This window comes from Eptesicus fuscus, chromosome 9 (assembly GCF_027574615.1).
Source record: "Eptesicus fuscus isolate TK198812 chromosome 9, DD_ASM_mEF_20220401, whole genome shotgun sequence".
Classification (NCBI taxonomy): Eukaryota; Metazoa; Chordata; class Mammalia; order Chiroptera; family Vespertilionidae; genus Eptesicus; species Eptesicus fuscus.
The window spans coordinates 21173624-21196811 of NC_072481.1; the positions used below are offsets into that span (position 1 = coordinate 21173624).

A 23188-nucleotide genomic window follows, 5' to 3' on the forward strand; every position below is an offset into this window, starting at 1 on the left:
AGAAAGTAAAGATTAGGAAAAGGCTTCTATACTGGTATAGTGCATACTGGTATGTACACAACATTGACATAGTTTCCACAAAGGTTATGATCTTGTCCTCATGAATTTAAGTCTTGTTATCCCTGTTACTGAGTTATGGGAATAACTCAGCCAAAGATTAGCTTCCATACTCTGGCCTAGTACTTTTGCCTAAGACTTCTTGCCCTTCCTGCTGCAGATGACTCCTTGGGTTCTGGAAATTGGGTGCAATGGAGAGATGGCAAGATTAGGAGTAGGAACCTGCTCTGCCACTAACAGTTCAAATTCCAGCCCATCACTTAATGGCTCCATAACCTCTGAGCTAGTGATCTTGTTTCCTTGGAATTTGCTTTCATCTATAAAATGAGAGAATAAAAATTCCATTAAGTTATAGGGAAGAGTCACATCTTCCTAATGACATAAAACATCTAATAAATATCGGCATCTGCCCCGACCCCACGCTTTCTCACTGTCACAATTCTATAGGTCCCTGAGTTTGGTGATAGCCTCACTTAAAATGCAAGTACCCAGATTTCTTCATATTTGGAATCTGGTGAGACTAAATTATCCTAGACCAGTGCTTCCTGATCTTGGGTGGTGTTTTCCCCAGGCCTATCACAACTGTTGGAGGGGCACGTGTGTGGGCTGCTGCCTTCGAGTGGGTAGAGGACAGGGGTCCTTCTGAACATCGTGCAGCACACGAGGCTGCCCCCAAAGAATCAGCTGGTCCAAAATGTCAGCAGTGAGGAGGTTGAGAATACTGATGAACCTATGACCCAGTCCACTCCTCTGTCCAGCAATGTGTGTATGTGTGTCCTGGGGTGGGGGCTGCATTGGGGGAGAACTCTAGAGGACTAGTCAGGAGGTACTAGGAGAGGACACTTCCCACAGCATCTCTGTGCAGAACACCTTCCTTTGCCCCCAATCCAAGCCCTATTTCTGCTGTGACATTTTCTTTGAGCACCCAAGGACCCACTTCTCCCTCCTTGGTCTCTCGAGATTTATAACTTCCACTGTGCCCATCCCAGGAGGCCCTGCCCTCACCTTTCACAGTTGCCATAGACAGGAGGAACTGAGCAATGAGGACCCACTCTGTCCCCTGGTGGTTTACAAGATGGTGAAGGCAAGCTTGCATTTCTGCAGCCTCAGCTTATCTCTGGGTTAAGGCTGTTTTATAACTGCTTTTGAAAGTAGCTGCTAATGGACTGATAATTGGTTTCCTGGCTATTTTATGAAGTGTGAAACACTCTGCTAGCCCATCAACAAAGCATCAAGTATTGTGTCAACCACCCACCACCAGAGTTATTTGTATCTTCCTCATTGTCTCGCTTCTTATGGAGGAATCAGGGGAATGGTTGCATGGGGAAGGCTCTCTATGCTTTTGTAAGAAAGGGGATGAAATATCAGAGCGTGGGGCAGGTGAAGAACAAGTGCACCCTGGCCAGAATTTCTCCCAGGACACCACGCTGAGCACATTCCCAGGCAGACTCAACAGCTGTGAACCCAGTGCATGGTGCTTGGCACAGCAGACACTCAGTAAATCCTGTTGAATGGATGGAGAGCGGTACTACTTCCAACTGAGTCTGAGCAGGGATCCCTGGACATGTGAATTAACCAGGGAGGAAGACAGACTCAGAGGGAGGACGCTGGCTCCACCTCTTCTTTCAAAATGCTGTGCACTGTGAGAAACATCATCTTCTTTAAAAACCTCGTGGAAAAAGACCATCTATTGAGCATCTACTACTGTGAGGGCAGCTCAAAAGCCAACACAATTATTCTGAAGTCTCTGCTGGCTACAGAAGATGTGCTGAAACATGAAGGAAAGCGTGCGTTTGTGCAGTCTCGGCAGGGCGATTCTCGGGAAAGGAGTTGTTTTTGAAGAAAATGTTTCAAGGGAAGAACAAGGCACTGCTTTCCACTTTGGGGGAAAATTGTTCAAAGAAATCTGAGCCATGAAGATATTTCCCCAATCTCCTTCTTAATTTCCAGGAGGAAAGAACAGCATTGTTTGCTAAGTATTGCATTAATATTTATTGTGACTAGCGCGGGGCAAAATTTCAGGCACTTAAGCTGACTTTCGCTGGAGAGGCTGTTGCATTTACATTATGATGGCTTTATAAAACACAGGGACTGACTGTACTTTTTATACTTTTATAGCTGCTCACAGATGTCCCTTTCCTATTGATCACATCATCATATATTTGATCTGGGGTCAGGAGCAGAACACCAAAGTTTAACATTATCCCTCATTCAAAGTGTGACGTGCTGTGTGAATGACCCATTTTAGGAAATGGTCTCCAAGCATTTATTGTGAAAAATGTGAGAACTGCTCATGTCACGGTTCTCTTTTTCTTTTTTAATCCTCACCTGAGGATATTTTTCCATTGATTTTAGAGAGAGTGAAAGGGAGAGACAGAGAAAGAAACATCAATGTGAGACAGACACATCTATTGGATGCCTTGGCACACACCCCATACAGGGCTCTGGATGGAGCCTGCAACCCAGGTACATGCCCTTGACCGGAATCAAACCTAGGACCCTTCAGTCCATAGGCTGATCCTCTTTCCACTGAGTCAAACCGGCTAGGGTGGTCCTTTTTTCCTGTAAATATAATCATAGAAGCTTAGAATTCTTGGAGCCAGAATGGAGAGTTATCTCTTGGATACATTAGTAAACCAAAATCCAGAGCAAAGGTGTCCTGGCCACTGTCATGCAGCGGAGCCAGGACGAAGAAACATGTCTCTGATTTTGAATCCAAAATTTTCTCAAGACTTGCTCATCACCATCCTTTCACCATTCATTAGCCTGTGAGCCACCCCATCCCCACCCCCACCCCCACCCCCGAGGGCACAGCCTAGAACCCGTGGAAATAGCAACTTGGGGGCTGGGAGCTCGGTGGAGCTGCCAGGTGGCGCCCCTCACTTTCATAAAATACAAATGCAACCTTGCTGTGTGGCGCAAAGGCCTGGGGCCAACTGGCGCTCTCTGGCCTCCTCCACTGAAGCCATCATCCCTGAGACGTGAGCTGTGTCCTGCTCCGTCCAAATGACCAGGAAAACCTGAGTGATGGGACTGCCTTGGGATGCCATCCTGCTAGGTCTCAGAATCATCCAGAAAAAGAGACGCTGTACTGGCCCCCAGAGCGCCTGCCTGCTTCACTGTTCCCATCAATGAGTCCAGGGCCCCTACGCTTTATTTACACCACAGAGAACACTGCCTGGTTCTCGCCAGGACAGTTCCGCCCCCTTCTTCACAGCTGTCTGCATCAGCTCCCAGCGCTCCGGAAGCTGCCAGCCTTGCTCCTGGAAACGAAGGGCCTGCTGGTCCTCTGCCCTTACTGAAGGTTCTAGAAAGATCTCCTAAAGCTACTCCTAAGAGCCAAAGGGTCAGGTAAATCCTGGGAGGTCTTGCGTGACAGCCCAATCTCCCTCTCCCCAGGCAGCATTCTGCTACATCCAGGTCTCAGTTTGTGGGGCAGGGAACGTGATCCAGCTCGGAAGTAGCTGGCTGGTCTGCCAACCACTTTATTCCCATCAGCTCTTGGCCCTGGAGGCCTGGCCCTTTCCAGTTCTCCCTGCCTTGCTTTATGTACTTGGATTTCAGAGATGAAGCCCCATGGTACCCTGGACTCCCATAGCTTGTGCCTTTACCTTCTGAAGCCCTACCTCCAACCTGCCCAGCGGAGCTCCACTCCACTCACCGGCTCCTGCAGTGAGGGACAGGGGGAGGAGAGGTCTCTATGACTGTCAGGTCCCTTGCTCCTGTGCTCCCTGAGCTGCTTCCTGCTGGCTCTACCCCTCCAGTCCCCTTGGTGTGCAGTGTGCTATGAGGTGAACACTGCCAGGCACTCTATTCTAACCATGTCAGGCCACAGAGATGGGCAGATTTCATGCAATTTTATTATTTTCAATAAGAGTGATTTGTTTAATGTGTACCTAAGAGTGATTTGATCTTTAAACCTCTGCAAGAATTTTTACATAAACTCACAAGTCATCAAAAATGCTGGGTTAAACTAAACAAAGTGGTTTTTCTGTTGTTGTTTGAAAAGTATAATCACAATGATGTGACCCAACTCACCAATTCATACACCAAACTCTCAGTCAGCACGGATGTTCCCTGATAGCCTCTAAGGTTATTCCCTCCCCCAATCCTGAGGGCCACCGTTCCCTCGTATTCAGCACTCAGAAGCTCCAAGAAGCTGGCTGAGAAGAGCAGAGGGTCAGGCTGTCTGCCCTTCCCCGAGAGAAGCAGATTGAAAGAGATGGAGAAGGCTGGGCAGTGAGGGTTGGGAGAAGAAGTGACAGTCCAGAAAAGCTGGATCCTTTGATTTCTCAATAGAGACCAAGCCTGCACCACTCTTAGTTACACACAGTCCCCTCACACTTGCCAAACCCACTGGGACCCTGGACTTCAAGTATTATTTGCGTTGAAAGAATGACCATCCCGTCAAAGAAGAAAGATGGGCCTCCTCATTATTTCCATAGAACAGAGCACTCAACTCCAACTTTCTTGCCAAAAGATCAATAATACAAAGACAGCTTGATCCCCACCCTCCCTAAATCAAATCCAAGAGGAAGCAGTTTGAGAAAACTTCCTATGTCCTGGCAAGGCCATGGCTCCCCACAGCACTCAGAGGCTGGTACAGAGTCTAATCTTACAGACTTACTAGTCCCTTCCACCCTGGCTTGACTGTCTGGTGTCACTAGTGGCAACGAGCGTGAGGAGGAAATGTCTGGGTCTGAGCCTAGTGAACTGAGCCCCAGTGGCCTATACCTTGCTCTCCAGGATCACCAGGGAGGGAAGATGGCATTGAAGAAGGTCCCCAAATGTCAAGGGCAACCCTTCTCAGTGCTACAGTCTACGTCACTGCCAGAAATGAGGACCCCACCAGCAGTGTTGTGAGGAATAGAAGAAACCAACCAGAGTGATGTTGTTAGGATCTAGAAGGTTCCCAAGGATGGGGCCCCTGGAATAGCTGGGATTGGCCCTTGCCTCTGGGCGGAGACCCCACGTGGTCCCCTCCTGCTCACTTACACACGCAGCCTGGCTTCTTAGCCGACCACTGGTTATTCTTTTGGCACGTGATTGCCTTCTGCCCCACCAGCTCAAAGGCAGGCTGGCACTCAAACTTGAGTGTGTCACCGTGGCGAAAGCGAGAGCCTTCCCTCTGGCCATAGGCAGGCACGCCGGGGTCGCCGCAGCTGCCCTGCTCGATCTCTGAAAGACAGGAAGACAAGAAAACAGAGACAAAAGTTGACTTCATTCCCTCGTGGAGCTGCAGCTCCTCAGCCACGAGTCAGTGCTTCCAGTGACACAGGCAGATCTTCAGTGAGCAACCCTGCCTCCTGTCAAACGCCCAAGCCCCTGTCCACAGAAAGTGTTCTTAGGTGCTGGGATGCCTTCATTCTGGGAAGGTGGGTCTACCTCCTTCTCGGGATGCCTGTCCCACCAGCTGACAAGTCCCCAAGTTTGGAGACTCTCTTGCTGAACTTGACTCTGCATTTGTATTCCTAATGCCACCTGACAGATCTTGAGTGCAGTCCGTTCCGGAGTGGCAGCGGCAGGCACGAGATGAGAAGGCGGCTGATGCTTGGCTGCCGGCCTTTCCCCAAACCAGAGATTGAGAATCAATACTGGCTGCTTTCTGATAGGGAAGCACTTGCATGAAGATATTTTTTTAAAATTCAATTTGAGATGGTAGCAGGTAAAATGAAACAAATGCCTTGTTAGCTATGCTTTTAAGTTCATCTGATTCGACAGTGGTGAGTCAGACTTGGGCTGGGTTCCCTGGGACAGTTCTGGGGCCTGGACTCAGGGGGCACAACGGGCTGGCTGCCTCACGGGAGAGTCATTCAGGACCCAGGCACCCCAGGAAAGGAATCTGTCCTCACCAAGACCTTGGAGTTTCCTCCGGAGGAGACACCCCCACTTCCACCAGCCTTGTGTTTGGTGCTGTGAGAGATGATGGTGGAGGAGGCATGAGGGGAGGGCGTGGAGGAGAGAAGAGAGGGGGAGGGGAAGAAGCTCTGCTCCCAGGGAGGAAGGCATTCTGAGAGAAATATAGGGAGTAATAAAGGAAATGACAGATGGTAGGTGAGGACTGGAAGAGCCCCATGATTTGGGAGAGAGGGCTGGAGTAATGGGAGGTTTTTGGACACCTTCCCAGGCTTGTCATGCCAAGGGGAACCTGGCTTTTCTGTAGACATCATTATGGGCTGCCAGGAGCCACAGTCCCCAAAGTTGCCGTGTGTGACCTAACAGGCAGCTCTGTGCACTGCCTTATATGGGCGGGTACTTGGTTGTCACATTCATGTTTTCCCCCAAACCAGGCCTCCAGCTCCCTGCTGAGAACTGGCAGAAAGAAGGGAGTGTGTGTGTGTGTGTGTGTGTGTATGTAGAAGGGTGTGTGTGTGTGGTCTCAAACATCTAGGGTCCTTGGGAAAGTGGGTGGACCAGGCCAGGTGCCAGGTCTAAGGGCTCATGGACAGATCGGCTCTCTCATTTCTCATCTCACACGTCCTCTGGGCCTCCCCTTCTACACACACACCTGCTGAGAGCACCTCCGATCCCCTCTGATGCTGGCACACATGGAGGCACTCCCGGGAAGGCGGTGGCTTTGCTCTAGGTCCCCGAACTGCAGGGTCTCCAAGGGAAGGAAGAAGGGGCCCCTGGGACAAATCAATCTGGAGAAGCAAGCAGCAAGGCCCTCCTTCTTCTAGGGGTTCCCTTTGTCCTGGGGTGTGAGACCCTGGCAAGGACTGTCACTGCAGGCATTCGGAGACCTAACGGAAGTTACCCAGCATCTGAAGACAGAGCTGAATCCTACTCCATAAGCTAGGTCCCAGACCTAAGGTTTCTTAGTGAGGTGCCACCGTGCTGTAGAAGATACACATGTGGGGTACACCTTCAATGTCCCTGCCAACAGCTGTTGTCTGAGGGTGTGATCAGCTCAAGAGAACCAGTGTTCTCAGAGGGAGGAAGGAATCTGCCAGCTCTCCCCCAGGTGTAGGTATGGGTCTTCCCCCATGCCCACATCCACCCCATTTCTTCTGCGTCAGTGCCACCAGAGCATGTAATGAGCACCTGCTCTGTGCCAGTCCCTGTGCTGGAGACCAGAGATCTGGACTTGGGTCCTGCTGTCCATGGCCGAACAACCTAGTTGTGATACGGCGAGGGAGAAGGTATTTATGACACTGTGTGATTGTGCTGCGGAAGGGCCCAGAAGGATACCTGGAGGGTGGGGCTGGAAATAGGATGTGGGGAGTGAGGCACTAACCTTGGGCACAAAACTTCAGGAGTCAGCAAAAGCTCAGGAACCAACACCATATCTTAGTGTAATATTTTTTTAGGAACTCAAAATTAATGACTAGGAATGCAATCCAACATTAAGAAAAGTACCAAGACCTAAACTGAAGACCAGATCTGACCTTGCACTTGGATGACTCACCTCACTGGTCTCACTCTAGTCCTCATCATCAGAGCCTGTGGTTATTTCAAATGCTGATGTTTTTAATCATCGACATTTTTCATTAATCTTGATTTTAAAGTTACATTAAAATATTTGTATTAATTACTGAGTTTTTGGTTTTTTTTTGGCATCCTTCACCTCCTTTAAATTTTATGCCCAAGGTGAGTACCTTGCTCCCCTCACCCCAGTCCCAGCCCTGGCATCAGGGAAGGCTTCTTGGAGGAGGTAATGTCTAAGCTGAGATCTGAAGCCTGGGCAGAAGCCAGCAGGTGAAAGGACAGGGGGATTCATTGCAGCATCATTTACAATAGCCAAGACACGGATAGATGAATGAATAAGGAAAATGTAGTGTGTACACACACACACACACACACACACACACACACACACACACACAAAGGAACATTATTCAGCCATAAACAAGAAGGAAATCTTGCCATTTGAGACGAAATGGATGAAAGTTGAAGGCATTATGCTAAGTGACATAAGCCAGACAGAGAAAGATAAATACTATATGGTCTCACTTATACATGGAATCTAACAAATCTAAACTCATAGAAACGAAGAGTAGAGCAGTGGTTGCCAGGGCTTGGGGAATGAGGAGATGTTGGTCAAAGGGTACAACGTTCCAGTTATAAGATGAGTAAGTTCTGGAGATGTTATGCACAGCATGGTGATTATAGTTCACAATACTATATTGCATATTTGAAAGTTGCTAAAAGAGTTGATGTTAAAAGTTCTCATCACACACACACAAATTGTAACTATATGAGATGATGGTTGTGTTAGCTAATCATATCATGGTAACTATTTTACAATATATACGCATATCAAGTCATCATGTTGTACACACACTTACACAATATCAACTGTTAATTGTATTTCAGGGAAGCTGGGGGAAAAGAGAGGAATGAGTGGGAGAGAAGGGAGAAGAAGCACCCTTGAGGTGGAGATGAGGCCATGCAAAGTCTCAATGGTAAGACTGTAGGACTGCAATGACAACAGTGATACTAACTAGCTAACAGCTGTTATAACTAATAACTCCGGTGCTGATTATGTGCCGGCAGCCACTTGGAGCACTGTAGATATATTGACTCATTTCATCCTCACAGCAACCCTGAGAGGTAGGTACTATTATAGCCGTTTTAAAATGAAGGAAACTGAGGCACAGATCAATCATGTAAGGCCATAGAGCTAGAGAATGGTGGATCAAAGATCCAAATGGGTTGAATGGTCCCAGGGCTCCTAACCACTGTGCAATATTGCCTTTCTACACACAAGGTACTGTCGGCAAGGTGCTGAGAGATGAGGCTGGAGAAGGCAGCAGGGCCAACCCATGAAAGGGCCTGTGAGATCTGCTAATAAGACTGAGCTACAGATAACAGGCGACTGGGAGTCCACAAAGGGGTCCATTCTATTTAGCATTTCATATTGTACATCCTGAAAGATGACTCCGACTGTTGTCTGGAGAACAGTCAGGAGCAGTCATTCTGGAGGCAGAGGGATCATTCATTTAACAAATGCCTGCGTGTCTACGTAGTGAGCCAATGTGCCCAGCCCTGGGGGTTCACAGAGAATGGGGCAGACATAGCCCCGCCTCTCTGGAGCCTCCATTCTAGTGGGAGGCTCACAGTAATCTGAGAGGTGTTCTGGTAGCATCCCAGACTGGGCACTAGCAGAGGGGATGGAGAGAGACAGAAAGATCTGGAGGCCTAAAGCTGGAAGAAGCCACAGGCCCACTGAGAGTGAGGTTACAGGGGATAAGGGAGAGGCATGGGTCTACAGTGACATGAGGGTGGGCCTTGGACCCTGGGTGTGCTTCCACTAAGATAAGAATGCAGGAGGAGGGCCAGGTCTGGGGGTCAGCAGTAGGGCATGCTGAGTGGACACAGGCACCTCCAAGTGGACACAGCCAGTAGAAAGTGTCCTCATGGTTCGGTCTTAAGTGCAGGAGAAAAGTCTGGTCTAGAAATATAGAATTTGGATTCAGCTCACAGATGATAAAAGAAGCCATGAGAAGGATGAGACCATCCAAGGAGAGTGAGAAGAGTTGTCAGTCCAGGACAGAACAGTTAGGAACACTGTAGCGACCAGCACAATGTTAGATTAAATCCTGGGGAAAGTGGGGTCACAGAAGCTTAGAGAAGAATGAGCTTCAAGGAGCTCAACAGCATCGCATGCTGCAGGGAAGTTTACACAGGACTGAAAAGCAGGCTAGTGAAGGTCAGTGGCGAATTAGCGGGGAGTAGACTGAACGTAACAATGGGACCAACACCCAATGGGAGAAGAGGAAGACGATATAGGAAGAGTGGATGCCACTTAAAAATGGCATTTCCTGGAAGTGACAGAATGGAGAGAAGTTAGGTGGTAACACATGAGGAGTATGGACTTAAGGGGGCAGTTGAAAATATTTTTAAGATGTGAGAAACCTAACCATGTTTAAATGCTAGGGAAGGAGAGACATAGAAATAGAGATAAAGATAGAGACAGACACATAAAATATAGAGGCAGATAGAGAGGATGAGAGATATCACATAGTTAGCTGAAGATATGGAGGAACAAGGGCATGAGACTCTAGAGAAGGCAGGAGGAACGGGCTCCCTTGTGCTCCACTGCCCTGCCTAAAGTCACTTGCTGGGGGGAGAGCCTGAGAGACCTGGGGACTCTCGGGGGAACGAGGGAAGAGGTGATTGCAGTGAGTGTTGAGGTAGGATCCCAGAAGGCTGAAGGAGATCCTATGATGATGACACAGGCTCTGTTTTCTAAGTAAAGGAGGAGGTCATGGTCTTTGCTGAAAGTGAGCAACCAGTTCTGGGGAGGAAGGTTTGATGTTGACAAGACTGTCTGAAGCAATCACTCTGGAGAAGAGGAAATCATGGCTGGATGGACTGCCATGCACCTTTGGGGCCCGAGGAGATGGAGATGCCTCATTTATAGGGACACCAAGAGCAAGACTTGTCCCAGAAGCCCTCAGTGATGTGGGTCCCGCAGAAATGGAGGAAGGGCAGCAAGACTGATTGAGGGGCGGGTTGGGTTTGGAGAAATGGAAGGACAATGGGGCAGGGAGTTGGGGGTACTGTTAAAATAATGGCTGAGGGGTTACCCAAGGGCTTAGGCTAAATGAGAAAAGAAGTGAGAAGAGCAGGTGGGGGTGGAGAATTGAGAGGTCAAGGGAAGGATGATGAACAGGAGGGGGGGGGCAATGAGTGGAGAAGCTGGAGAGACAAAGGATGCCAGAGCAGATGGGTGGAGTTAAGATTTCAGAGGTACTGGAGGATCAAGGTTTGGCTGGAGTGCACAGAGAGGAAGTGAGAAGATAAAAACACTGAGAGGCAAGGTGATAACCGGAGTAGAGAGGAAGAGACTGGAGATGTTGATGAGGAGGGTAGCAAGTGGCGCAGGTGGAAGGAGACAACGTAAGGTCAAAGGAGAAGGGTTTACACAGGTGGAATAGATGGGAGAGTGAGCACATGAGCCCAGCTCTCCAACAGACATTCATGGCCGGGAGACATGAGTTGCTTGCACTGCAGAGGGCCATAGGGTAATGATGACCTCAAGGGGAAGTCAGGTTTAAGGGGGCTTTTGGCAAAGAGGTGCAAGGCATTGGAGAGGGGAATGTAAAGACCGCAGAACCAGGATTGGGTGGCGGGGAGAGGAAGAACAGAGCAGCTTGGGAGCTCCTTCCAGGAAGGCGGAGGGGGCTGGTGCCTGGCTTCTGTCCCTCTGACACCCCGTCTTGATCTGGGCCTTCCTTCCAAGCCAGGCATCAACCCCTGCTGGGAACACAGGGACCAAGGCCCCGTGTCTTTCTGCAGACGGCTCCCTGTGCTCTACTGCTCTGCCTGAAAGGTGCTTGACCTTGACCTTCCTGGTCAGGTGCTGACCGAGTCCGATGTCAGGGCCCAGAAGTGCAAATGGATAAACCAAATTCTGACTTGGAGAAAATCATGCATGCAATTCCCTGTTGTCTGGCCTAGTGTAATTCCATTCTATAATGTTTATCTCCCTCTCTCTCCCTTTGCCTACTAAAAGCAAGCTGGGGACACGAGATGAGCGCTTCACAGACGCCTCCGAGTTCCATCACGCTGGCCCTCCGCTCAGCCTATTTGCTTTCCCCCGTTCTCAGCGGTGCTGTTCCTATCATCTGTGATCAACTTCGGTCTTCTCCCAGGTTTTTCAATTTCTAATACCAAATTGCAGCCCTCTTTTATGACAATGTCTGTTCAGTGGGAACTGCGTCACGTGTCGCCATAAATTCTCCATTTGATGTGCTCCAGGGAAGGGCAGTGCTGCTTGCAGGGAGGAGGGGTGTCCAAGCTTGGGCTGCGATTTGGTGCCTTTACAAATGGATGCGACTTCATTTATTCCTTCGTTTATTCACTGTTCTCTCAGCCGGGGCCTGGCGTCCTCACCTCGCCCTTTCATATTCCCACGCCTCACACTGTAGACTGCCATGTGAGAGGTTGCCTCCTCAAAGATGCCCCCTGGACCAAGCAGCCTGGATGCTCCCCATTTCCTTTCCTCTCTTTGCACCCCGTTCTCTTCCTTCATAGCACTGACTGTCCTTCCTAAGTATTCACCTATTTATTTTATCAGTCACTGTTCTAGATGTCGGGGGTACAGAAGTGGGGAAAAAGGACAAAAATCTCCACTGCCTCTTCCCTCGATTCACCCACTCAGCCCCTTCCCCCGCCTCCGGCTGCCAGGCTGACCTTGTTTCTTGTTCCCACCCAAGGTGCGTCCTATGGTGGGCATTGGTTCTGTACTGTTGCTCACTCTGCACCCAGCACCAACACAGTGCCTGGAACACAGAACATTCTATTCAGTGTGTGAGTCCAGCTAACATTATTGCATGGGAACTGCCAAATGCCACGGTCAGCACTAGAGACACAGAGCAGCCTGACCCATGGCCCTGCCGTTGGAGAACCCCTAGTCAGGTGGACGTGGGGATAATTACAGCATAAACGATGAGGGCAGGGGAGGAGGTGTGCCTCTGACCACAGAGCCTCTGGGAGAGCAGGGGGCAGTGCAGGCCTTGGGGCTGGAGGAGGCTTCTGGAGGTGGCCCAAGCCAGACATGGAATCAGCCTGGATCTCGCAGCCCCTCTCATCCAGTCCTCATTAACACCTCACGTGGCTCCTCCTCCTCCACACATCAGGCCCCTCAGCTCTAGGCCCTTCTCCCACTCCTTAGACTCCCCTCCCAATTTCTCACCTGGATGGTGGCATCAGGCAAAAGTGGGTCCCCTGATTCTTCCCTCTCTTCTGAACTATAAGCAGCATCAGATCGCTCAGAAATAAAAATCCATTTATCACCATGTCCTGCTCACTGATTCTCTCCTCGCTTCCTAAAACCCTATCTCCTCGGCAGGGCAGGACCTTCGCCTAGGCCCTCCACCGCAGCGTCATCTTTGGCCGTCACTGACCTTGAGCTTTGTACACCACAAAACTGAGCGACCGGTGGGAGGGCAAGATAGAGCGCCGGTGACGAGCGAGGGCTCTGGTGGCAGTGAGTGCTGGGCCGAAATCCTGGCCCTGCACTAAGGAGTAGACCTGGAACCCATTTCTCATTCTCTCCGAGTCCCAGTTTTGTCATCTGTAAAATGGAAGTGGTGATAACAACCCCCACCTTACAGGGTTGTCCTGAGGATTTAATGAGCTTGTGCATATAAGACAATTGTCAAAATGTCCGGCACATGGCACGTACCCAGGAACCAGTAGGTGTTACCTCACTGTCAGGCTTGGCCTGTTGTTGGCAGAGCCCAGCTGGCTCTCCCGTGGCTCTAACTTGGCACCTGCTGTCCCTCTGCTCCCGAATGAACACCCCTGCTTGTCTGCCAGACAAAGCGTCATCATTCATGTCAGCCCCAGTGCTGCCCAGGCTGAGATCTTGCCTAGGATGTCCCGGCCGAGCCAGGCGCTCTCTCCCACTCCCAGCCCCTGGGAAGACTTCCTGTTACAGCTGTGGCTTTGGCTTAATGATTCTCCCTGTGAAATGAAAAGTTTCTTGAGGACGGAGAGAGGGTTTTTGAAATATCTCCTTCCAGCTTCTAGTAGAGTGCAAGGCACAGAGGAGACATTCGGTAAGTGTTTGAGGGATGACAGGGGAGGATGGAAGGAGAGAAGCAGGAAAGGACTCGGAGGAATGGAGTGTCGTGTCGGAGAAGAGTTGGAACTTCAATGCGGCAGGAAGTGATGAAGAGGGACGAGGTCAGCTGGTCTGACGGAGACCACAAGAGCCTGGTTTAAGGGCTGAAAGTTTGTTTATGCTTTATTTTGTACACTGTCAGTTCTTCAAGGCCGGGGGTTTGATGATGCTCTCTAGAGAGCAGGAGGGATGCGTGTCTACAACCAAGCACAGTCTTGCGCATACTAAGTGCCACACCGATCCATTGTTCAACCAGCACAAACCCCTGGCGAGTGACTGGGCATATTTGGTGCATTAAGATGACCCCTGGGCATACCTGGATCTCATGGACTGACTTAGAACCACATCCCACTCCACGTCTCCTTCTGATGGGAAGGGCACAAGGAGGCAGGAGACACAAAGCACCTGCATGTGTACTGTGGGGTATTTGTGCACCTCTCTCTGCACATGACTTTCACAAATAGGGCGGAAGTGTGGGTGGCTGAAGTGGCTGACATGCTTCCTTCCTCACCTCCTTCCTCCACAGCGCTGTCCTGGGCATGTGACAGGCTGACGCAGGTTAAGGGAAGGGGTGAATATGGACAAGTAGAATATCTAGGTGGCCTCGAAGCTGTCTGCATTTGCCCCAAACTGGAGCTTGCCATTTGCAAAAGCCCCGGTATTTGGTGAGTACATCTCAGGGACAAATCATTTCCTGTCCAATTTTAATGCTGCGGCATCCTCTGGCTGTTTGTCACCCTACCCCCAAGGGCCAGGACAGAAGGGCTTTCCTGAGAGGAGGCAGTAAACGCTAGCTCCCGGTGCCTGAGGAGGCCTTAAGGGTATCATGGAAACTCAGCGAGTGTCTTCGGAACATGGCTGGTGCCATTCTTGAAAGAAGTAAGAAAGTTTGGTCTTCTGTGCTTATGGGGATGAAACAAGAAGCAGAGGTGTCCTGAAAATAGCAGATTTGGGCCGAGAATGGTCACATGCATGCTATTCCGATAGGAGGAAAGGCAGTGTCTGGAAAGGAGGGGAGTCGATGGTGCTGGTCTGCTGCCCTGGGCCTCCTCTCCGGCCCAGCTCCAGCACCGTCTTTCAGCAGTGCCCACCAGCAGAGGGGATGGAGGCTCTGCTGGCGGAGAGAGGGCTAGTCTCGGCCATTGTCTCCCTATTTGCTCTAAATCTTTATTTCTGCACAAGTCTTAGCTCCAACCCTATGCACATGCCAGTTCTCCAAGCCAATCTTTCCTCTTTCTCAGGGATGCTGAGACCAGTTCCTTTTCATCCTTCCAGCAGTTCTCAGTCTCAGACGCCAGCTCCTCCAGGAAGCCCTCCCTGATGCCCTCAAGCAAGATTACTGTCCCTCCTTGATATTTCCCATCTTCTAGCACTGCCTTGTCTCTAATGAAGACAGACTATGACTTGGGTGCAGACACAGACTATCTTGTTGTCCTGTGGCCCCAATGTCCTGAACAGTATCTGTGACACATGACAGGGGCTTAGACAGTATTGAATACCCAGGGGACCTCATTTCCAACATGAGTGCCCTGGACTGCGGGGCAACCTTTCTGCATAACCTCTACTCCCTCGCTCCTCCCTGTCTCCAGGGTCAGACCCACCCCGCCCCCAATTCCTGCGCTAGGCCAGGCTCCCAGATTTAGCTCCAGGCTGCAGATCCCAGGCTCCAAGTCAGGAAGCCAGGAGACTCCCAGATTGATGCTAAAACTTGTTAGCAAGTTGTATGTAATTTTATGTTTCTGGTAAATGCTAATTGCCTGTTCCTTAAATATTTCTTGTTCTACTCGGAAGCAAAGCAGTTGCAAGTGTGAATGCATTTCCTACAGCTGGCTGTCCCTATGCAGGGGAACTGAGTTTCCAGCTCAGACTCCTCAGATATTGATGGAGCCTAAATCCCCTCCCCCACCTCACCCTGGGAGTGTAGCAAGCAGAGCTGGAAGAATTTTCAGGAAATAAATCTCCCAATTTTCCCATTCGGGAATCGCACTTTTAACAAGGGGCAGAAAGGGGTGATACTTCAGTATTACCTGTTTGCCCCCAAGGAAGCTTCTCTCTACGTGAACTGGGACAGAGGGAGTGTTGATGAGGATGGGGCCAGGTGTGCCTGGAGGAGGTCTCTGCTCTCAGGGGCTTCATGCCACCTGCAGAACATCTGCATGCCTGCTACCCTCCCATCCCTGAGCCAAGTTGTGCTGTAGGGAATTCACCAGAAGCTGGGATTAAAATAGGGCCAAGAGGGGGGTGAAGGTCATTTTGAGGCTTTGGGCCATGGGTGCAGCTTGGGAGAGGAGATGCAGGGGAGGGGACCAGGCTTTTAATCGAGTGTTTGCTAAATGCCAGGCCCTCCGCCGGGCACTTCACTACACTGAGTCCTTGTAAGACCCCGCCTTGTGAGATAAAAGTTTATCAGCCCCTTTCACTGACGAGAAAACTCAGGCTCGGAGATGAGAGACTGGCTGAAGATCACCAGAGCCAGTAGCAGAACTCAATTATAAGTTGGGTTTGTCTGACCCCAAAGCCCAGGGGACAGTGGAGAAGGTGTGGGCTCTCGGCACCCGAGTTCTGGGAGCTGGTGAAGTAGGGGGAAGGGGATTGAAAGGATGCTGAGTGAGGGTGCCCTATGGAGCCCGTGCAAAATGTCATTACAATTTAATTCTGCGAGCTTCACTGAGCACATGCTATGTGTCGGGCCCTGGGTTAGGCCCTATGGACTATAGAGATGAATAAACTGGAATTCTGCCTAGAATGGATTCATAAAAACCAGAATTCGGCTTGGAATGACCATCATGGAGAGCCTGGGATGCCAAGCGAATGATTGTACCTTCCCCAAAAGCAATGCAGAGTTGTCCTGAAAGTTGTTTTGAGGAGGAGGAAACTGCCAGGTTTGGATTCTGGGAGATGGCTGTGCTGCATGTGGCAGATGGGGGTGGGGTGGGGCTCGAGTCCAGGCGGCCTGTGCTATCACTCAAGTGAGAGGCGATGAAGGCCTGGCAGCAGCGAAGACAAGGGGCTGGGGCGCTGCAGAGGGAGAACTGTCAGAATCTGGGACAGGGTTAGCGGTGGGAGAGGGAGGAGGAGGTGAAAGGAGAACGAGGGACAGCATGGGTGGTGGCGCTGTTTCTTAAGATGGGGATACAGGGGCAGGGGCTGTGGGGAGGGGGACTGAATGTTTGTGTCCTCAGCCCCCGTCCAATTACTATGTTGAAGGCCTAGCCCCCAATGTGGCTGTATTTGGAGATGGGGCCTCGAAGGAAGCAATAAAGGTTGAATGAGGCCATATGTGTGGAGCCCTGATCCCACAGGGCTAGCGTCTTTATGAGAAGAGGCACAGAGGGCTTGCTCTCTGTCTATCTGTGTGCATGCACTGAGGAAAGGCCACGTGAAAGGCAGCCATCTGCAAGCCAGAAAGAGAGCCTGGACCAAACACTCAATCAGCCAGAACCTCGCTCTTGGACTTCTAGCCTAGAACTGTGAGGAAATAAATTTCTATTTAAGCCACCCAGCCTATGGCATTTCATTATGAGCAGACTAATACAGATGGGTTAGGTTTGAGATGTCCGAGGGAGAAGCTATATAAAATGTGTCACCAGTGGACTAAATGCAAGTGGGAACAGATTTGGAAGTCACTGGTGTTTAGGTTGAGGCTGGAGCCATGAGAGTGGATGTGATCAACTGTGGAAGGTTCTACAAAAAGAGGATGGAAGGCTAAGGACAGACACTGAAAGATACCCACCCTGAAGGGTGCAAACCCTTTAATGAAGCCTCAAGGCTCTCCGAGCCAGGATTTGCCTTCTGCCACCACACCATACACTGTGGCCACAGTGAACCATCTCATTTCTCAGCCAGTCTGGGGAGCGAGGGCCCTAGGTGGGAGTACAGGTGTGAGGTGGGGCCCTAGGTGGGGAGTACAGGGCCCAGGTGGGGAGTGCAGGTGTGAGGCGGGGTCCTAGAATTGGGGCCTATCAGAGCAAGCACAGGCCATCTGCGGGATGGCAAGGAGCCAAGGGTCCCCGGGCAGAGGAGGGCACCCAGTGGAGAGCAGGGCAATCATGGAAGGTTTGGGTAGAGAGGGACTTCAGTAGCCTCCAGGGGAAGTTGCCTCGGTGCCCGGCACCGTGCAAGGAGCTTTCTGTGATCTCCTTTCTTAACATGCTGTGAGGTTGTTATTATTATCTCTATTTATTACACCACCATGGTGGTCCCTAAGGGCACCCCAAGTCTTTACGTGGCACTGCAAACCCCGAGATAATGAACATAAAGTTTCTGGCACATGGTGGGCTCTCAACAAGTCCCTTTCTATCCAATGAAATCACACCAAACAGGTCTAATTCTTCTTTCCCATGAAACAATCCTTCAAATATTTGGACCCAGCTCTCAGGTCTCCCTTGAGTTTACCCCCCAATAAACGCTTGGGTGGCTGTTCACCTTTCTCCCTGGGCTTGCCTGATGTCCTCTCCGTGTCCATCTCAAGCTGCGGTCCCCACATCTAAGTTCAATTCTCTGATGCCAGATCAGATCAGAACAGAAGAAAGCACACTAACTCCCTGGTATCAATTCTAGTAGCTAATTTTTTGAACCTTAAAACATGCTTGAAAGTTATCCCTGCTTCATCTGGTCATGGTAATGTAGCCCACAGTCCGTCCCGTCGAGATCTTTCTGCATGCGGACTGGTGTACTGGCCTGTCTTTCAAGCTCATGCTATTTCTGTCTAATCTGAGCCATTGATAAAATATGGACAGAGTAAGGGCATGTGATGACAGGATCATTCCTCCCGCTTTTGGAAACATTCACTGTTAAACATCCACAGAAGTTCAGAAAGGGGGGAACTTTAGAAACTTCGTGCCCAAGTTCATTCCCATTTTCAAAGCAGTGAGTGCCAGAGCTTGGACCTGAATCAGTGTCTCCTGATTTCTTGCTTGATGCTCTTTTCACCACCCCACAGCTGCTTGAGTGTAACTCCAGGCACCAGAAGAGCCCATTCTTTTAACTACCTACATATGCACTCATTAGTTACATACTTACTGCACTGCAATGTGTGACACTTCTTACTTTCACATTCTTTATCTAAGCGCAATCTTCACAGTAGCTCTGGGACCTAGGTCGTATTATTATCTGCACTTCAAGGCTCCCTGCCCTGCCCTGGAGCTAGAAAGCCAGAGAACCAGGATTTGAACTCAGCACTTGTCCCCCAATAGATGCTCTCTGCCTGCTGCTCTGTCTCATCCAGACATATGCTTCCTGATCTTAGAACAGTGCAGTCACTGTCCTCACCCCTGGGCACTGAGGTATGGCAGTGCTAGTGCAGGAAATATGTATGGGCTGGCCTCCTGTTATGGGTTGAATTGTCTTCCCCAAAAGATACGTTGGATCCTAACCCCTGGTGACTGTGCACGTGACTTTATTTGGAAATAGGTTCTTCGCAGAAGTAATCAAGTTAAGATGAGGTCATACTGGCAGTAGGGTGGGCCCTTTATCCGTTATGACTGGTGTCTTATATGAGGGGGAGAGAGTCACACAGGGCTGCATGTGACAACAGAAGCAGAGACCGAAGTGCTACAGCTACAAGTCAAAGAATGCCAGGACGGCGGGAAGGATCACCAGGGAAGCTAGGAAGAGGCAAGGATGCTACCCAGAGTCGCAGAGAGAGCACTGCCTCCTGATACCTAGCCTCCAGCTGTGAGAGAACACACGGCCTTTGAACTGAGCCATCCGGTGTGTGGCTCTTAGTTAGGGCAGCCCTAGGACACGCTGTGCATCCAGGGTGGAGACAGTCCAGGTCCTGGTACAGAAGGACCCTTGAGCACTGGGGTGTGAGGCCCACGGAGCAGAATGAATCTTTGGCACTGCTCCCCCTAAACAGCCTCCAGCAGAACGCCCAGGTCTTAGAGCTGGGGGTGTAGGAAGGTCGCCTCTCTTTCCTGTCTCTCTAGTAGCCACATTTTCATTTTAAAGACATAAGGCCCCCTTTCTTGATAAAGCATTTCCTGATGCCCTGGAAGATGACGGCCCTTCTCCATGCTCCATGGTTCCATGGCTCTCTCTGCCATGCCCCCTTGAATGCAATAGCTCCCCTGCTTTTGCTTCTGTCTCTGCCATAGGGGCTGGGTCTGATGCATCTGCTCCCTAGTGCTGGCCTAGGGCCTGACACCTAACAGGGCCTTCACAAATCCCTGGGGGATGGCTTCTGCTCCCCTTTTTGTGGGCATCGGCATTAGCAGTCATGAATCAACAGGAGGCATGCAAGTGCAGGGAAGGGTGACAGTGGTGGCATCTCTTGGACCCCAGAGTCTGCCATTTCCTTAATGGCTGGCTGTTTTCATCAAGAGATGAAGGTCACCCTCATCTGTATCCTCCTCAGGCCACCAATGGTGTGTGTCTGTCCCTAGCACTGTGCACAGCCCCTCATCGCTCTAACACCCCTAGTGGGTAGTAGCTTGGGAAGCTCCTATCTCCAGTATGAAGATAGGAAATAACCGAGGTTAGAGAGTTCACGGGGCCCTTTAAAGGCCTACATGAGTCTAGTATGAGTTGGGGATGGAACCGATGTACGTGCCCAGTGCTCTGTGTCCAGTATTCTAAGTGATTTACTTCAGATAATCCTCAAAACAACCCAGGAGACCCACTGGACAAGGACGGAGGCTGGGGCTCAGAGATGTCAAGAACTCCAATGTGCCCAAGGAGAGGAAGCTAGTTCAAGCCCAGGGCTCGCTGACTCCAAATTCAGACCCCAAGGCTCTGACTCCAGGGTCCCTCACTCCCCAAGAGCAGTTACCTTCGTAAGAGGCCTTGAATCCCAGGGAGCTGCCGCTGCCGTCCGTCTGGAAGAGGAGCCACATTTGATGGTTGGTGCTGACAATGAGATCTGGGACAGACGTACCTGTCAGGCTGTCAGGAGAGAGAGATTTAGAGGTGTGCACCCCACCATGGCACCCCACCAGGATGACTGCCCGACTGAAGACACCTACAGGAGCACCTCGGAGCCAGGCTCACTCGGGCAAATTCTGAGCTCCACGGAGTTTCTGACACTGGAGCCCAGGGACTCGGCGCCTCTCCCCCTCGGCCACGGGCCGAGCTTGAATCTCAACCTCCACTTCCTCGCCCAGACCCCTGGGCTTATGAGAGACATCTGTGGCCTCGCTGGCTCAGGGGGCAGGGCTAGCTGGAACCAGATCTAATCAAGGGATGTCCACACCCTGTAACCTCTGATTTCTCCTGTGAACTGTACTGCAGGAAAGACAGACAGAAACCCCTTCCCCTGGTGGGAACCCAGCCATTCCTTTCCTGCCAGTATGAGAACTGAGGCTAAAAGCACAGCCGTGACCCTGGGCCACATTTTTTTAAGTTTGAGCATGGGGAAGCTTCTCACTCAACTCACATTTTCCAGGCACCTATCCAAGTGTGACACCGTCACGTCCATTATCTCATTTAATGCCCCCATTAGCCCAGTGAGGTAGGGGTTATTATCCCCACTGTACAGATGAGAAGACAAAGGTACAACACGGGCAATGGCTTTCCTGAGGTCAGCTTGCTGGAGAGTGGCAGAGCCAGCATCCACTGCACAGGCTGGGGTTTCTGGAAGAAACCTGGCTTCCTCTTACTGTAGAGATGGGGACTGCAGGCTGTGGAGGGGGCAATTTCGTTAATGGGTCTGCTCTACCCTGGGTCTCAAAGCTGAGGCTGGGGGTGTTGTCTTGGCTGCAGAGAGATGCTCAGCACATGAGTGCCATGGGGGTGGAGCTGGGACAGACCACCTGGGGTTCACCAGCCCAGCCTGTGTGACATCCCTGATGTGGGGGCTCTCACGCGAGTAGACTGAGGCCAGGCCAGGGTTGGCTCTGACTCCGGGGTGGCAGTAAGCAAGAGAGAAGCCAAGGCCTCTGCCTTTCCTGTCTGGCCCGATTGGGACAACAAAGGAGCCTGACCATTTTGCATGTGTTTCCCTGAAGGTTTGAGATGGACGTTGGCCTGAAGAGATCTGGGGGTGATGGGTGAGTCCCTGGGCTGCTACAGGACTTGTTGGGAGCTCACTCACTCTAGATTAGTGCAAAGATCTGGGTATAAGGCCTGGCTCTGCCATTCTTTGTGGGGGGACCTTGGACAAGATGCTGGGCGTCTCTGGGCCTTTCCACTCCATGTTAAATGAGGGGATTGGGTTGTATGATCCCCAAGAGTCTTTTCAGCTTTGCTGTTCTAAGGTTCTCTCCATGGAAAAGCACATGGGGTTGTGGGAGGACCTCTTGGGCACACTGAGTGGATACACCATATAGGTCAGCGGTCCAGGGCAGGTGACTGAGGGGGGGCACCAACAGGAGGAGAGAGGTGGGTGAGATGGCTATCTGAATTTGCTGGGCCCTGGGGTATCCCGATGTCTGGCCAGATGTTATTCCTGGTGTGTCTGTGGTTTTGGATGAGATTAACATTTAAATGATAGATGGAGTGAGCAGAGTGCCCTCCCCACTGTGGGTGGGCCTCATCCACTCAGCTGAAGGCCTGAACTGAACAAAAAGGCTGACCTTCTCTTCATTGAGAGAAGATTCTTCCTGCCTGAATTCCAGCAGGGACTTTGTGGGGGTTTTCTCCCTGCCTTGGACTTGATCCGAAACATCAGTTCTTCCTGGGTCTTAAGCCTGCTGGCCTTCACACCACAATTACATCATCACTCTCCTGGGTTTCCAACTTGCCGACTCACCCTGCAGATCTTGAGATTTGTCAGCCTCTATAACCATGTGAGCCAATTCCTTATAATAAACCCTTCTCTCTATATATATCCTATTGGTTCTGTTTCTCTGGTGAACCCTGATTAACACAGTGGAATAAGCAGGGCTCACATTATTTCCTTTCTCCTGAGAGACCCCACATCCTAGCCATGTCTCTGACTCAGTGGGTAACATCATGTGTCCTTTAACTGCCTGATAGGATCTTCTCCAGGCAGGAATGAGAAAGTGTGGGAAGTTCCCAGAACAGAATAAGCCAGTTATTACTGAACAGTTATCTTTCATTCATTATTAAAACCAGAGGGTATTAGTTTGGAGCTAGCCTGGCTGGGAGGGGGTATGGCAAGGGATGCTATCCCTCACTGAAATCAAAAGACTCGAACTCAAGTGCTGATTCTGCCACCAACCATCTTTTGCAACCACTGGGCCTCAGTTTCCCCACCTGCTAAACGGGGATAATATCACCTTTCTCATAGGGACATTGTGGGAATTAAATGAGATAACTGATGTGAAAGTTCCCATCACAGTGCCTGGGCACATAGTAGGTGCTCAGCATATGTGAAATCACCCCTTCTTTTGGGCAGGGGACATGGATGAAGTCAGGCCTGTCTATTTCTCTGAAGCTGGACCACACGCATCAAACAAGAGCATTATCCTGCTTCATGTCAGGCTGCTGCGGGTGGGCAAAGAAGCCGAGACCCAGGGTCATGGAATCCCACACAGCCTGATATCACCCTCTCCCTTGGCCAGACCATACAATCTAACCTTTCTGGACTCAGAGAATGTGTATGTCCATGTGGTCCTAATTCTCTAGAACCACCCACTTCCCAGATAGTTAAGA

General features: G+C 50.6%; 1 protein-coding gene across 1 annotated transcript in view; it reads right to left on the reverse strand.

The window, feature by feature from the left end:
- The window catches only part of CSMD2 (CUB and Sushi multiple domains 2), a 545662-nt gene that overhangs the window by 206465 nt on the left and 316009 nt on the right, over positions 1–23188 (reverse strand). Inside the window, exons 12-13 of the mRNA XM_008156972.3 lie at positions 20406–20518; positions 5053–5235 (exon numbers count right to left, since the gene is read on the reverse strand). Of these exons, the coding sequence (XP_008155194.2) occupies positions 5053–5235; positions 20406–20518 (296 nt within the window). The remainder of the gene's footprint in view (positions 1–5052; positions 5236–20405; positions 20519–23188) is intronic.